Source organism: Coffea arabica, chromosome 2c, assembly GCF_036785885.1.
Source record: "Coffea arabica cultivar ET-39 chromosome 2c, Coffea Arabica ET-39 HiFi, whole genome shotgun sequence".
In the NCBI taxonomy this organism is placed as follows: Eukaryota; Viridiplantae; Streptophyta; class Magnoliopsida; order Gentianales; family Rubiaceae; genus Coffea; species Coffea arabica.
In genome coordinates, this window is record NC_092312.1 from 2992234 (window position 1) to 3007255 (window position 15022).

Below are 15022 nucleotides of genomic sequence, written 5' to 3' on the forward strand. Positions count from 1 at the left end.
GTAAATATACCGAGTCCAGTTGAACAACTGATAGCTGATCAAGATAATGAACAAGACTGAGCTAGAAGCCACATGATCAAGCACAGATACCGTATGCCTGGACTCCAGCAAACTTCTTACCAGAGACATATAATGTCTGTTAATTTCAAACAAATCATAGGCTTATATGCAATAAAAAAAGGGCAAGTGAATAACAAACATAGTGCTGCTATTGTTTTCCGGATACAGTAAAGCAGATTTTTGAGAAGTGATTCTTCCCAACTTAATAGATTTTCTTAATTAAGTAAAGCTATTGCCCCCTCCTCCCCCCACCCCAAAAAGGAAAACCCAAAAAAGACCCTCTTTTCTCCAAATGATTGTCATCCTGATTGCAGATAGCTTTTGCAGTTGCTTCCTCCCAGTTCATTCCTAAAATCTGACAGGTTTGACCCCACTTTAAATTGCTTTTACGCTGAAAGTTCACGTTTTTTAAAATAACAGTCAAGAAGTTTCAGGTAAAAACCATTCAAAACATGCAAATCGATCGATGAACTTCATCAACCAACAAAATATTCTTGGAAAGACAAAGTTCTCCTTCACGTCAGTCATGTTCTAGTAGCCTGACATGTACACAATTGACACAGTATAACCATGGGAGACTGCAAAAAATTCAAATGGAAGTACAGAATGGTAACGTTTAAATTTTAGAATTTGAAAAGAAGAAGAAGAAGAAGAAAAGAGAGACATGGAGAGAAGATATACACGGTTTGGTTTTTCATTTTATTGTAGCTGCAGAGCATTTGACCTATGGTAACCTTCCCTTGATAAATACGAGATCAACCGGATATGTACAAATGATAACAACAACAATAAGAAGCACAAGAATTTAGGTATCATGTTAAATTTATTATGCTACCCTAAGGGATAATGCTAGGTTGAGAGGCAAGGACCATACATCTAGAGGTTGTCACTTGCAGACAGCAAAAATGAGATCTTAACTCAATATTGGTTACTGTCAGGTCATGCAGAAACAGATGGTAATTCCAAAAATGGATATCACAAGAAAGATTACTGAATTTAGAATACATCTAATGCAACATGAAGAATTAATGAGGTAATACAGAAGTATCTTACATTCAAAACTGAAGGCACGCCTGCAACTGGATGCTTTTTGTACACAACGAATATCCTAAAGACAAAAATTCACTGTACTTGAGTCAGCAGCCAATGATGACGAATTAAGATATTCTCCCCGTCTTAGAAAAAGGATCATCTGAAGAATCTATCCAGATTTCTTCACTGCTCTGTCTGTTATGTAAGACCATGCGAGCTTTCAAGTATGATTACCGTGAGCACCATATTAAAGCACTCAGAAGCTCTGAAGAGCCTCTCTAACAGTTATTTATGAGGATGCTGATGATTAATCCAGGCAAAACCCAAGCAATACACATGAAGGAAAAACGTGCAGCCCAAAGACCTCATGCAATAGTGTAAAAGCATGTCATTTGGGTTGTGCTCGCATTACTGCATCAGACTGGAATTTTCAAATCATTTTACCCCACTGAAATGGAGGGTTTGACATGAATTGTTTCTCATGAAAGACGGAGAAACTCAACCTGCATCCCTGTTGTTATTAATTAGCATTGTGCAACAAACACCTGGCGATCCTGAACATGATATGTTAAGTTGAAATGAGTCAATGCCTCTCAATGAAAAACAAATTTAGAAGCTATAAATGTATTGTACAAGATTGTTAGATCAAGAAGAAATCTTCTCATCGGGTAAATTCCCATCTTTTTCCTTCACATGTTACATGAGCAGGAACAATTTCCCAGAAAAGAATATGGCTTTCGCCGAAATTTGCTATCAAACACAGAATTCATTGGACCCTTTTGCGGGACTTATAAGGAAACCGGGAGGGAGGTGAAGGCGAAAATTCTATTGGAAGTTTTGGGGATTCCAAGTCTCCCGAGAGCACTCCAACCACCTCTTTCATTGAAGGCCGGCGAGCAGGAGACTTTTGCAGGCAGAGCAGGGCTACAGTGATGCACAGTAGAGCTTGTTCTTTGTCCAAAGAATGTACGGATTGATCCACCAGATCAATAAGTTTTCCTGCACGTGCAAGATGACGTGCCCAGGATAAGAGATTTGCTCGTTGGAACTCTGACATTGGCGATCCGCTCACTTGAAGCGGTCTACGCCCAGCAATAAGAACCAGTAAGAGAACCCCAAAACTATAGACATCGCACTTCTCAGACAAGTCACCACCAACACCATACTCTGGTGCAATGTAACAAACAGTTCCTCTCATACTAGGTGTGCTGCTAATACCACCGCTCTTAGGAATCTCCCCACTAGCAGAGTCATAACTATTCCTTCGAGCCCTCCAGAGGTCCCCGCTAAGTCCATCCAACCACCAATCCATACTACTCTTACTACTCCTCCGACTCCGACTCCTTTTCTTCTTTTTATCAGAATACATATCGTCATCCCTAGGCCACCAATTCTCACTGTAACAGTCATCACTCACCGAACCTTGCTCTAACTTTTTCTTCTTCTTCTTCTTCCGCTCAAGCTCTTCACAGTACTCCTCCCTCCACCATTCCCTTGCTGGCCTCCTCTTATCCTTCTTCACGTTCTTGTCATCATCCAACGACACCCACCAATCTAACCGCCTCCGGTATTTCTTCTTCTTCTGTTTTTCACTTTTCCCAACTGCTGCAGAAGTTGATGAAGTCCCAATCCATTCACTCTTCGGCCTCTCTTTCTTAATCTCATTTCCAATCCATTCCATCACATAATCCTTCACCACCCCCGATTCAACGTCTCCATTATCTTGCTTCCACCACCAATCTTTCCCAGAAAAACTCTGCTTCTTCTTTTTCGCAATCTTACCCCCACCACTGCCCAATTCTCCCCCACTCTGGACACCATTCCTATCAAAATTAGCCGCTAAAACACTATTCTCGTCCAAACCTTCCAGTGGAGTTGCCATTGCAGCCGCTGTTCTCGGCGAGACCACCATAGTTGTCTCCGGGGACAATTCCGCAGTCAGCACCGTCTCCGGCGAAGCCTCCACCGCAACAAAACAACTCTCTGGGGACTGTTCCACACCCCCATCACACCCATCACAAACACTAGCCGTTATCACACTCTCCGTCTCCTCAGCTACTGATCCATTATCCTCCACCGCCCCATTCACCGAATTTCCCTCTTGTTTCACCTCAATCTCAACCTGACCCTCATCTGATTTTAACCTTGCTAACCCAAAATCGCCAATTTTAGCATCAAAATTAGCATCCAATAGGACATTACTAGGCTTAATATCACCGTGAACTATAGGAGGATCACAGAAATGATGCAAGTATTCGAGCCCTTTAGCTATATCTAAAGCAATTGAAAATCGTTTGTTCCAATCTTTTAATTCAGCACACTTACGATGCAATAGACAATCCTGCAAGCTTCCACTAGCCATGAGCTCATAAACGAGCAGCATACGGCGTCGTCTCGGATCAGAAGAAAAACCCAAAACAGAGACGACGTATTTGGAGTCGATTCTCCCGGCTAAAAACAGCTCGTTCTGAAACTCGCGCTCGCCCTGTAGGGACCCGGAATCCATGAGCTTAACGGCTACTTGGATGCCAGGCTTAAGGGTGCCCCGGTAGACGGAGCCGAAGCCACCTTGACCGAGGCGAAGGGAGGGGCAGAAGGCGGAGGTGGCCCGGCGGAGGGAGGAGTAGGAGAAGCGGTGGGGAGGCTTGGAATCGGTGTCTGAAGATGGGACGGTGCGTTTGCGGGAGACTTTGCGGAAACAAAAAGTGAAGAGAATGAGGAGAGAGAAAGCGGCGGCGACGGAGCCGGAAAGAGGGGGTTCCAGGTGGTGGAGTGGCGGCGGCTGTGGCGTCGGCGGAAGTTCACGAGAAGGCATGATGGATGATGAAAAGTGATCGGAGTGAAAAATTGATGGGAATATACTTTTCGTAGATGTAATTAGTCACCTAAAACAACTAACTAGCAAGATTTATTAGGATCAGGATCAAGTTATTTAGTGTTAAAGAGAAAAATGAATTACTTTACAATAAGTGACTCTCACGAACTTGAACTGCCGGTACTACTACTGGTGTGGTGGCTGGATCATTTCATAGACTTTTACAGCAGAAATTGACAACTTGGAAGTTGGAAAGTTGGAAAGAGAGAGAGAGAGAGCGTTGGGGTGGCTGCCCGCTTTACACCCACTATAGCGTTTACATGTCCATTAATTAAGGGGGAATTTAAATTTAAAATCTATATTTATATTTTACAAGTACATCCTCCCTTTTATTTTATTCATATCAAGTTTATAACTGTGGTGCCTTCTTTTTTCAAGTTATATTTACAATTATATGAAAATTGGAGTATTAGATTAAAATCATCATGGGAGCGTGATTAATAAAAATAAGAGTATAAATAATATTTTTAAAAAATATTTTGGATGTTTAAAATTGCATTAATTTTAATCATTTAAATTTTGAAATTTTGAATCACTGCTGCCATCACTATAGAATTTTTCCATTATGTTTATAAGATGCCTTATTTCGAGAGACAAAAATATATATATACCTCTTATAAGACGACTTGGTAATGTCATATTAGTACTACCATCATATTAGCGGCCAACCAGTCATTAGCATTTTATAGAATACGTTGCGGCAAAGTTGTAAATACTTTTATTCCTTTTTTTTCTTTTCGAAATGATAAGTGATTTTATAGATTATCAAAACTCTACATTTGCTAGCAAAGGCTCAAGTGATATCTATACACGCAATGTACTCTGACACTGAGGAATCCAAAGTTCCTCATCTTCGATTGTGCCTGCGGCATATGAGCTAATTCTAATGCTAGCATGATTATATTCTTTTCTTACTAAATAAAAGGAGCACGTTCGAAACAACACAACAAACTTAATTGATAAATGTCCTCCGCCAAGGTTGCCCTGTAAATACTCCTATTCCAATAGACTCGATTTGTGGTTGAAAAATTTCTTAATAGAAATTGGTAGCCCCAAAAGGGGAAAAATGCATTACCCTATTGCTCATGCATGCCTGATCGGATACTTGCTGCATATTTAAAGAAATTAAATGTAATGCTAATTATCCATCTGTACCCATCCATCCAGAGACGGAGAGAAAAGGACTCGAATCCACTACTTGACTATTGTGATTTCAAAAACTACCTCTGTTAGTTAGTCCTATCATTTTTGTTTTTTTTTATTTGACATAATCTGTTAGTCCTATCATTGAATCTCAAGTCTCTAAAGACAAATCAGTCAGAGAGTATTCCCTTCGCATTCCTTTTCTTTGATTTTGTCAGAATTTGTGTGCAGACCTTTCCTGAGTGAGTAATAGATTTGGTGCATGCTACTGATCTAACCTTCTTGCAACTCGAGGGATTCGTACTGCAAGTGAAGTGATGAAGTCTGTCCAAACTGTCTATTTTCCGTCAACGCCATCGATTTCGTTACTGAAGCATCTGATGGCTACATTATTATTATTATTTATTATTTATTTTTATTATTACTACTACTACTACAGTACTTCTACTGCAACTGCTAGTACAAGCGCTGTTCTCGTTTGCTTTAGATTTTACAAAAATTAATTATAAAAAATAATTATAGAGAATACTCAACAAATTTAGTGCACAATGTCAAAGCTAAAGCTGATAAATTAAGGCGAAACCAATCAACCAACCATGGGCGAAGTAGATGGAAGACACAGATTGGTTAATCGTCACACTCGGCAAAATAGAAAGATGGGATTAGTTGGGGGAGGTCGGTTGGTTTTTCCCACCTTCTTTGCTTTGCTGAGTTGATTTCTCATTTTCAAACTCCAATGCCTGCTTGCATTTAAGATTCCCGTACCGCATTGGTAAAGACACTAAACATTATTGAAAATTTCAGTTTCCTATGTTTGGTTTGACAATCCAATACCATGATGGTTTGGTTTAGTCAACTGAATCGAAGACCTTTTACAAATGCCGTATTATCATTCTTTAATCAAGTCTTAATTGGGGGCAGAGATACACGAGTAGGAGGAGTAGGTGTAAATGAGAGATATCGGATTCAAAACTTACCACCTGCAATTGTACACATAAACGTTGCAGCCAATAAGTGTACCAAATTCTCAACTCGGTAATTTTTCGTAAGTCTTTAGCCTATGTTCATTTTCTTATCGGGTTTTTCCCCTGCCAAGTGATTAGAGGTGGCAAATCAACCCATTTAACTAAATTTACCCATACCCATCCATGAATATATGGGTATGGGTATCTTAAATTTTTATATATGGGTATAAATGGGTTACCCAATAATACCCATTTATTAAATGGGTATTATTGGGTAACCCATCAAACCCAATTAACCCATTTAGAATTCTCTTCCCCCTAAATCTCTTCTTTTCCCCGCCTTTTTTTTTTCAAAATTTTCATTTTGTCATGATGTTAACTACTTTTGTTTCATTATTATTATTATTTGTTGGTTTTATTTTATTATTTTATTTTCTCTTAATTTGTTAACTTGCTCATTTTTCGGCATTACCAATTTATGATAAATTTAAGCCTCTTTTCTTGTCTTTCTAAAATGAAATTTTAAATTTATATATGAAAAAAATGTTAGGGGTTCAAAATTTTTGGATAAAATTTTAATATTAACTTTTATAGTACTTAGTTCAAATTTTTATATTCTTATTATTCAATTATTAAATAATATGTAATTTTGTGAAATAGAGTATAAATGAAAAAAAATTGGTAATTAGGCTTATTGAATATTATAAGTAAATATTTAAAACTAATGATGGGTACAAAAAGCGGTATAAATTGATAACTTAGTTTGCAAAAATGAATTTAAATGAATTTACAAAAAATTAAAATAAATGGGTTATAAATGGGTAATTGGGTTACCCAATTCATTTTTTGACTTACCCATTTATACCCATCTAATTAAATGGGTATAAATGGGTTGACTCACTTATACCCATTGCCCATTTTACCCAACCCAAATCCGCTCAAGTCACCTATTTTGACACCTCTACAGGTGATGATGGACTTTTTTTTTTTTTTTTTGGTGCTAAAGAGAATTTATTCCTCATTCTCGTTGCTCCATTCCCCTTTCTTGGTGGGTTTCTTTGGATCGAAGGTTATTTGAAAATTTTGTTTAGTAGTATTTACAAGTGAATCTGCATGGCTTGACATTCTTTTCCCCTTTTTTTCCCCATTTTTCTGCAGACAATTGAGTGAATAATGTGTAGGATGTTTTTAAGGGAACCTTTTTGTTTTTAAGAAAATATAAACGATATATAGAACAGTGGGTAGTTCGGTCAAACCTAAAACGTTCTAAGATGCATGATGCAAACAAGGCCTTACGGTTTCCGAGAAATAAAAAGGTGATGAAAGTACAAAATCTTGATGCACAAGATTGAGAAAAGAAAGCAGTAAAAGCAGAAAGAGACTCGAACTAAAGCAGCATTACCCAATATTGGCAGAAAGTATTTGACTCCAACGCTGTAATATTTTTTTCAACTGTCGAGATAAGTAGAAACTCCAATGCTGTAATATTCGATAGTTGCTTTTTCTATCATAATTCATACATCATTGATCTTATTATTTTTATTTTTTACCATCATTATGTACAACTGATATCTGGTTGTCATATATACCACGTGATTTACAAACAAGTGAGTATTTACACAATACACCAATCTTTAAAATGAAAATAAAAAATACTCTGTAAGCTTTTCCCCTCATTCAGCGGTCATTCCACGGAAGGTTCATCGAGGGAGGCGAACGAAAAACCGTACTGGCTAATACCTAGTTTCGGAATTTAGAATAGAAAAGAAGAGAAAGGAGATGTTAGAAAAAGAAAAGAAAGGATGGGAAATCGATCCATTTTTCTATATATGTTGTTTGGAAGTTTTAAAAAAGAAAAAAAAAAAAGGTTAGTGATTTTTTTTATTTTATTAGGGAATTGAAGAGAAATGAAAAGCAAAGATACTCAAACAAGTTGCTTTATAAATTTGCCCTTTCTATAAACAAATGTGAATTAAATAAGTTGAGAGACTCATCGAAAAATAAAATTTTTTTGTATCACAATTTTAAGAGTAATATTATTACATTAAAAAATTCACTTAAAGCTCCATGTCTTCTTTTCCTTTCCGCCCAAAGTTTTCCCAAGATGCGGAGGAAAGTGAAATCTTTCCAATTTTTTTCTTTTACTTTTCATTTTTTGCTCTCAAATAATGGAAAAAATTTATTATTCTTTCAAAATATTTTTTTCTATTCATTTCCTTCCTCCCAAGCTGGCTATAAGAGTATGGACTATAGTCTACCAAAAATATCTAGAATGAACCGAAGTACCTAACAATTTATGAGTGTGAGAAAAATTGGCCTTATTGATGGATCAAGAGTAAAAATTTAGAAGAAATGGATGGGAAGCCAAAATTTGAACAAGTCGATGTTTATAAAAGTAGAAGAGTGGAGAAAGTATTGATTTAGTAGCCAAAATCAGGACACCTTTAGAAGTTTGAGTTTTAATCTACATCTTTTCTCTTCATTTCTTAAAATCTCATCCCTTATCACAAAAAAAAAAGCCTTTAAAAATGGTTAATTATAATTTATCCCCTTAAGATATATCTCGATTCTCATTTTTACCTTCTAATTTATAGTTCGTGTCACTTAACTCCTATGAGACAAAAATACCCCTCTGCTATATTGATTTTATTTCCTTTTTTGGTCTTCTATCTATTTTCTAGTCCAAATTAGTTTCCTTTTATCAAATTTTAATTTTTAAGCAAATAAAAAATTCTGTAACAAAAAAATTAAGATGTCCACTATCCAATTTACAAAATTGAAGAAATTAAATATATTTTCTACAAATCAATCTCATATATTCTCCAATTTAAGAAATGAAGAAAAAATTGTATTATATTTCCTTAAAAGTCGACAGTTCAAAGTCAACTACCCGTTTTTTCAATCACATATTCACATGTCAATAATCGGACATTCTTTGGTTGCTTTTTCTCTAATGAATTTTTGCTTATTGGATCTTTTATTTGTTATAGTTTTTTAAACAATTCAATTATTAGTGTATTACCTAATAATATATATATAGAAATACACACACTAATGTCACGTAAAACTTTATCGCAATCAATTAGATGGTCAAAATCAAATCACAGGTTAAAATTCAATGTTCAAAGAAAGGAAGTAGAAAATTTGAAAATAAACACTTATTAGTATAATAGAGGATCTCTTAGAGGTTAAGTGTCTAAAAAAAAAAGTAGGAGTCAAAATTGAAATATGGAATTAAAGGGTTCGATGACTCGGATCGGACCGACTACGTTAGCTCTCCCCGTCTAATATTTAGGATTTTTTTTTTTTCGAAACGATTAGTGCGGATTGATGATATTTACGAGCTGACGCGTCTCCAGATGCCACCAATTGCCATTTGGTAGCAAATGGCCTTTGGAGTTATATAAATAATTGATCCAATAGTAAAGTTTAAGTAAACAAAAAGTTTCATACGTCCCACATGCGCTTCCCTGTCCGAATTCCGAAGCCCCAGCTCCCTCAGTCATAGCACTCAAAAGACACGTGGGTGGGAAGTGGGTCAAAGGCCCTTTGTCTCTTTGTGGCAAATCTATGTATGCGGAGTGCGGACCCCACTCTCACTCAGGGATGCGATGGATTCGGGACGCTCTGTCTAAATAAAAAATCCAGGACCCACCACTAAATCCACAGGCGCGTTGTTCGAATTCCTATATCCCAGCTCATTTTGCTGTTGTGGACTCGGGCATCTTCACACCGACTTCTTCAACCCGGTATACAACAGGCCAGGCCAGAAACACAAGGGCCCTTACAATTCCCATCCGAGGCCCAACCGACCTTTAGCTCCACAGAGTTACCCCAATTCCTAAACCCAGTTGAGAACTAATTATTATTCAATTAAAGGTGCTTTTAATAAAATTGAAATATAAAATCTAAATCTCTTAAGTTACTTAATTCTTAAGTACTAAATTTGATATTTTAAAATATATATCGGATTAAATTACTATAAATAAATAACTTATTTTTTGAAGTACGTTTTATTTAAAAAATTTAATATCATTTAATTAATTCAGATATTTTATTTTTGATTATCAGAAGCGTCTCTAAATTCATTAAGTATTAAATTGATTTATCAAACAGGTGGCTACTTAGTCAATATTCATCAATAATCTTGAGCAGCTGTGACATGAGCATTACATTACATGGAACGTATCAACGTTTTTTGTAAACACACATGCATGCCGTGTTTGACAAACCGTGGTCGTCTAGGAGTTACAAAACTGCAGAGGTGCATATCGGCCATATTACATCCACGACGGAGGATTCAAAATGAGCGATTGAGGGGCAAAGTACCTATACAAGGAAAAAGGAGTTCTAGCCCGTAGATCAATCAGCTAAACTACCAGAACCACTCATTTCCTGCCTCCACAGCCTTTACATTTGTTGACACCAAAGGCATTGTTCCATACAGCGAGACGAAATCATTCAGGCATTTGTTCCTCCTGTCACTGTGCCCATTTAGACTGCTAATCCCTGAAGAACCTATCTCGTATATTTTCCCTGAAAAGTGGCACAAGTTGTTGAGTGTTGCCCATGATCAATCACCAATTAGACCTTCAAAAGACTAACAAAGTACTCCATGCTTTCTAATTGCATGACAGAGAATGACTGCACTTATTATTATTTATTTATTCATCTCACCAAATTTCACAGCCTATGGTCTAATGTTACACTTCCTCTTTCATTTACTCCATTTTTTTCCTCTCCTCTTTTCAAATTTCTAGGCCAAGGTAACTCAAAAGGATCACAACCTTGACTTTGAATTTACTATCCCTTATGTGTATTCGTAGCCCACAAGAAACAACAAACAAAAAATGAATGAATACGATAACTGAGTAACATAAACTACCAAATTTAAAGGAGTGTGAACATGAGGAATTTCAAGTATCTGAATTCTGATATACCTCGACAGGGCTGTCCAGTGTAGGTAGACAGGCCAGGATTAATGGCAATAAGAAGATATCGCCCACTTACATGGTTTGCTAGGGAAAAGAGAAAAAGGCAACCATAGCAGTTCAATTAAAGACCAAGTACTCTGTGCATGTCATGAATGGTTGCGAGAAAAGTGAGTTGTAGTGGTGGTGCTAAATACATTAACAAGACTTCTATTAAAGACCAAGTATCTCAATATGTTTCATAAAACCATAGGACCTACAAAAGAATACAGTTCTCAGTTGCAAGAATTAAAACAAGAAATAATAAAAAACGGAGTATGAAGAAATTACCTTTAACCCATATTGGTGGGGTGTCTGTAGCATTTGCTACAAGCAGAGACATTGCTATGTCTTCGCAGTTTCTGCCATGAAAATCACAGATGAGGTCAAAACCAGTCACAGATCAGGTATAAGCATCAAACCTCAAAGAAGAAAAAATTTGCTGGAAAAAAGTCATTCAAGCATACCTCTCCCTCATCACATAGTCATGAATGGATGAAGGCATCTTGTTTGTGTACAAATCTAGGTACTTCTGATGAAAAAAAGCTGCTTTTGTGAGGACCATACTGTAAGTGCCCATCCACCAGACTGACCACCACCCACCATATTTATAATGTGCCATGCCGTTTTTCTGTAATAAATGAAGCAATATATGTGAAACATACTAGAAGGAAACATGAATGACTTGTTTGACAGAAGCAGTAAGGGCTATGGATTAGTTATGTCAGTAATACCAAATATTTTTTGCAAAGAGACGCTCCTTAAGAATTGGAGATCTTAGAAAGTTGCAAATAGGTTGATTTTATAGTAAATCACATGATAAGACAAATTTTTAACTTTCTGGTCCATTTATGTGCATGTGCTTTTTTAGCAGCAGAAATTTGGAAAAGTAATGAAGAATTAAGTCACTTGTAGAACAAATTATTGCCTCAATTCGAAGACGGGATTGTGTTAGATGTGTCCATAAATTAGAGTATATGATTTTAAAAGACAATACCAAAAAGTAGTTAAAAAGGCAACAAAGCATACAACATTAGAAGAAGTGAACTAAGACTTCATTATTCCCATGAAAGGAAAACAAAGGAGGAGAGAATAAGATGAAGAGGCATATTTGGAATGCCAAATTGTTTTCTGGTCAAAAAGAGCAAAAGAACACCTGACCTCCTCATCCAGCCAGTGCATGCGCGGAACGAAGCCTACCATGGTATGTGGAGCACTTTGCCACACAGTAAATGAAAAATCCAGAGTACGACATGGAACAATTACATCATCATCAACTGAGAAAATTGCATCAGTTCTGAGACCAGAAATTGGTTTGAATCGATTGTTCAGATTATCTTCCTCATTCAGGTCAAACCTGAAATTGGGCTTGTGAACTGTCTGTGACTTTTTCAACACTATGTTCTTAAGATGAGCTCTCAGTTGGTCTGATGGTGGGTCACTTTCACTCCATATGACATGTATAGCATCGGTACCACTGCACGATGCGTAGTGAGCAACAGACTGCTTAAGTAAGGAATTTCGCTTCCATGTATTTATGAGCACCGTGTAGCTGCCCCTGTAAAGATACAGATTAAAGCTGACATTAGAATGTGCAAGTTTTAGAATTATCACATGCACCTTAAAATTCACAAACAGTGAACTGCAAAACCGATGATTAATAAATTAAGACATTAATCTGTCTATGAGTCAGGTAGCATGATGTAATGTTGGCAAAGGAAAGGAAATCAGGGATCCTTGAGGCCACTTGATGTGTTGAGGGCGAAATATGTGGTGAATAAGTTACATATCCTAACTCCATTAATGACATTAACAAAGTTTAAGTCCTATCATGCAAAATCCAACTGATCCGGATGCAACCTGACAAAAGATGGCAACTTTGCTCTCAACTCGAGTAGAAACTTCCAAAGAATCAAAGGCCGAGTTTCGACACTCAAATAGACTTGAGAAATTTAACCAGGAAGAAATAGCTTGCTAGCAAAGTCTTGACTCTAAAGACACCATATAACATCATTTCAACATGAAGTCTAGCATTTAAAGCAAATACATGGTGCAAAGAGTGATGACTTTGTAGAAGAAGAAGCAACTCTATTTCAAATTTAGATATGCTTATTCCACAATTAAGCCAATCGTGTAATTCAAACAGTTAAGTTAGATTCACCTTAAGAGAAACAGTAAAATCCCGAACAGGCTATCGCAATTGATGAACTTAATATAAACCTTCCCCAAAAAGTGAAGCATAAAAAGAAAGAGAGAAATTAGGTCCAAACCAGTACGCCCAGAAAATTAGAGCTATATCCTATTTCCCATAATCTGCCTCGTCAATTTCTAGACATGTATAACTCAAGTAAATTATGACACAAGAAAGGTAACAAAAATCTCATCCAAACTTTATCGTGTCCCGACCCGAAGTAAAAGAAATCAGAAAGCTCAAACTTCAGCTCTAAGACCTTCCCAGAATCTTACATTGACAAGGTTATAACTTAAAACTTTCTCCCCCCCAAAAAAAAAAAAAAAGTTAAAAATTGATTGCACTTAAGGCTCAGTGTACTACTAGTATCATATATCAAGTCATCCTCATCAACAATCCTTACTGGTCGTTTACGGAGTTAACCGTTATACCAGCTGAAACAGCTGGGACTATACTCAATTCACAATTTAGTTTTTACCCAAAAATAATAATAACAATAATAAGAAGAAGAAAGGGGAAAAAAAAACATTACAAGACAAAGAACTGAGACTGGAAATCTTCAAGCGAAAGTAGATACACGTATACCTGTTAGGAACGGATATAGAAGAAGATAAATCAGGATCCCATCCCATGAAAGGACCGATTTTGGAGCTGAACCAGACGACAAGGCATAGCAAAGACAGGCAAAATAGAAGCTTGAACTTTAAGCCACCTAGCAACTGCTTTACGCGGCGATGGAGAAGAGGAGAGCGGCCGTTGTAGATGCCTCTGTTAGCTGCTTTTTCCTTCGCCGGAGAATACTCCCCGCCGGCAGTCAGGGCAGCGTCTCGGATCGCGATGAGCGTGGACATGTTTTTTCAAAGTCTAAATCATGGACCGTCCTAGTACGATCTGCGGAAATTAACTTTTGAATTTCAGTATTGATATTGATTCAGTTAATAGTGAGTAGTGAATGCTTGAACAAATTACTATTAGATTACCCCTACAATTTGAAGTTTTTCCCAACTGATGGGGTGCCACCGCTACAAAGTACAATGGCCCTAAATTCTCTCCTGCTGCAATGGCAAGTCGATCGCACTCAGGTTTTTTTTTTTTTTCTTTTCTTTAATGAAGTACTTTTTTTAAAAAATTTATTTTTCCTTTTTTCCCCCATAATCCATTATACACCTATCTTATTATTATTAATGAACTGATACTCATATTTATTATTTGTTAGACCACTATTGCAAACATTTAATAAGAATCAAAGTGCTAGATATTACCCTATATCATTCTACTTTAAACCAAACATGTTTGGAGGAATAATCAAAATTCCTTATTCCGATTTCGACATGCAAGCCAAACACTTCATTAAGAGTAAAAGTTTACTTCCACAGAATTTACTTTCCCAAGTAATGGGGCAGCTTTTCTGTTTCTGTTTCTTTAAGAATAGAGAAAAAACATTTGGAAAAAAGATAACTAATTATTTAGAATTTTTTTTGTATTACAACCTAAACACATTTTTTACCCACTTTTTTAGTTATTTCTTTATTTCGCATATCTTTCTTTCAAGCCCAAAGAGTTTGAATCAATTTTTACAAACCTAAATCCCGAGAGAATCCCAAAAGCGTACAATTTATTTCACATATCTCTGTATTACAATCCATTTATCCAAGCTCTTTCTCCACAGATAAACACCGTACGATCCGGTGGTTTCAAATTCCCTTTGACCTTTTCAATCGAGCAAAGTAAGAAGTCTTCAAAACATGCATCAACTTCAGAGTTAATTGCTAGATTTTTTAAATTT

At 36.6% G+C, this 15022-nt stretch overlaps 2 protein-coding genes across 3 annotated transcripts; both read right to left on the bottom strand.

Annotated features, from left to right (window-relative positions):
* Window positions 1–1660: 1660 nt before the first annotated feature.
* On the bottom strand, window positions 1661–4219 carry LOC113725100 (receptor-like serine/threonine-protein kinase At4g25390). The gene has a single exon (XM_027248092.2). It carries the CDS (start codon window positions 3905–3907, stop codon window positions 1859–1861), a length of 2049 nt encoding a protein of 682 aa, XP_027103893.2. The 5' UTR covers window positions 3908–4219; the 3' UTR covers window positions 1661–1858.
* A 5980-nt stretch (window positions 4220–10199) lies between these two features.
* Window positions 10200–14353, bottom strand: LOC113725101 (glycosylinositol phosphorylceramide mannosyl transferase 1-like). 2 transcript variants are annotated; one of them, XM_072073440.1, is made up of 6 exons: window positions 14217–14353; window positions 13822–14127; window positions 12207–12603; window positions 11513–11676; window positions 11337–11407; window positions 10200–10611 (listed from the first exon to the last, which is right to left on the bottom strand). In XM_072073440.1, the coding sequence occupies exons 2-6, from the start codon at window positions 14085–14087 to the stop codon at window positions 10451–10453; spliced, it is 1059 nt and encodes a 352-aa protein (XP_071929541.1). In that variant the 5' UTR covers window positions 14088–14127; window positions 14217–14353; the 3' UTR covers window positions 10200–10450. The 2 variants fall into 2 exon arrangements, with proteins under 2 accessions (XP_071929541.1, XP_071929542.1); XM_072073441.1 differs by having other exon boundaries at window positions 14223–14349.
* Between the last annotated feature and the right edge of the window lie 669 nt (window positions 14354–15022).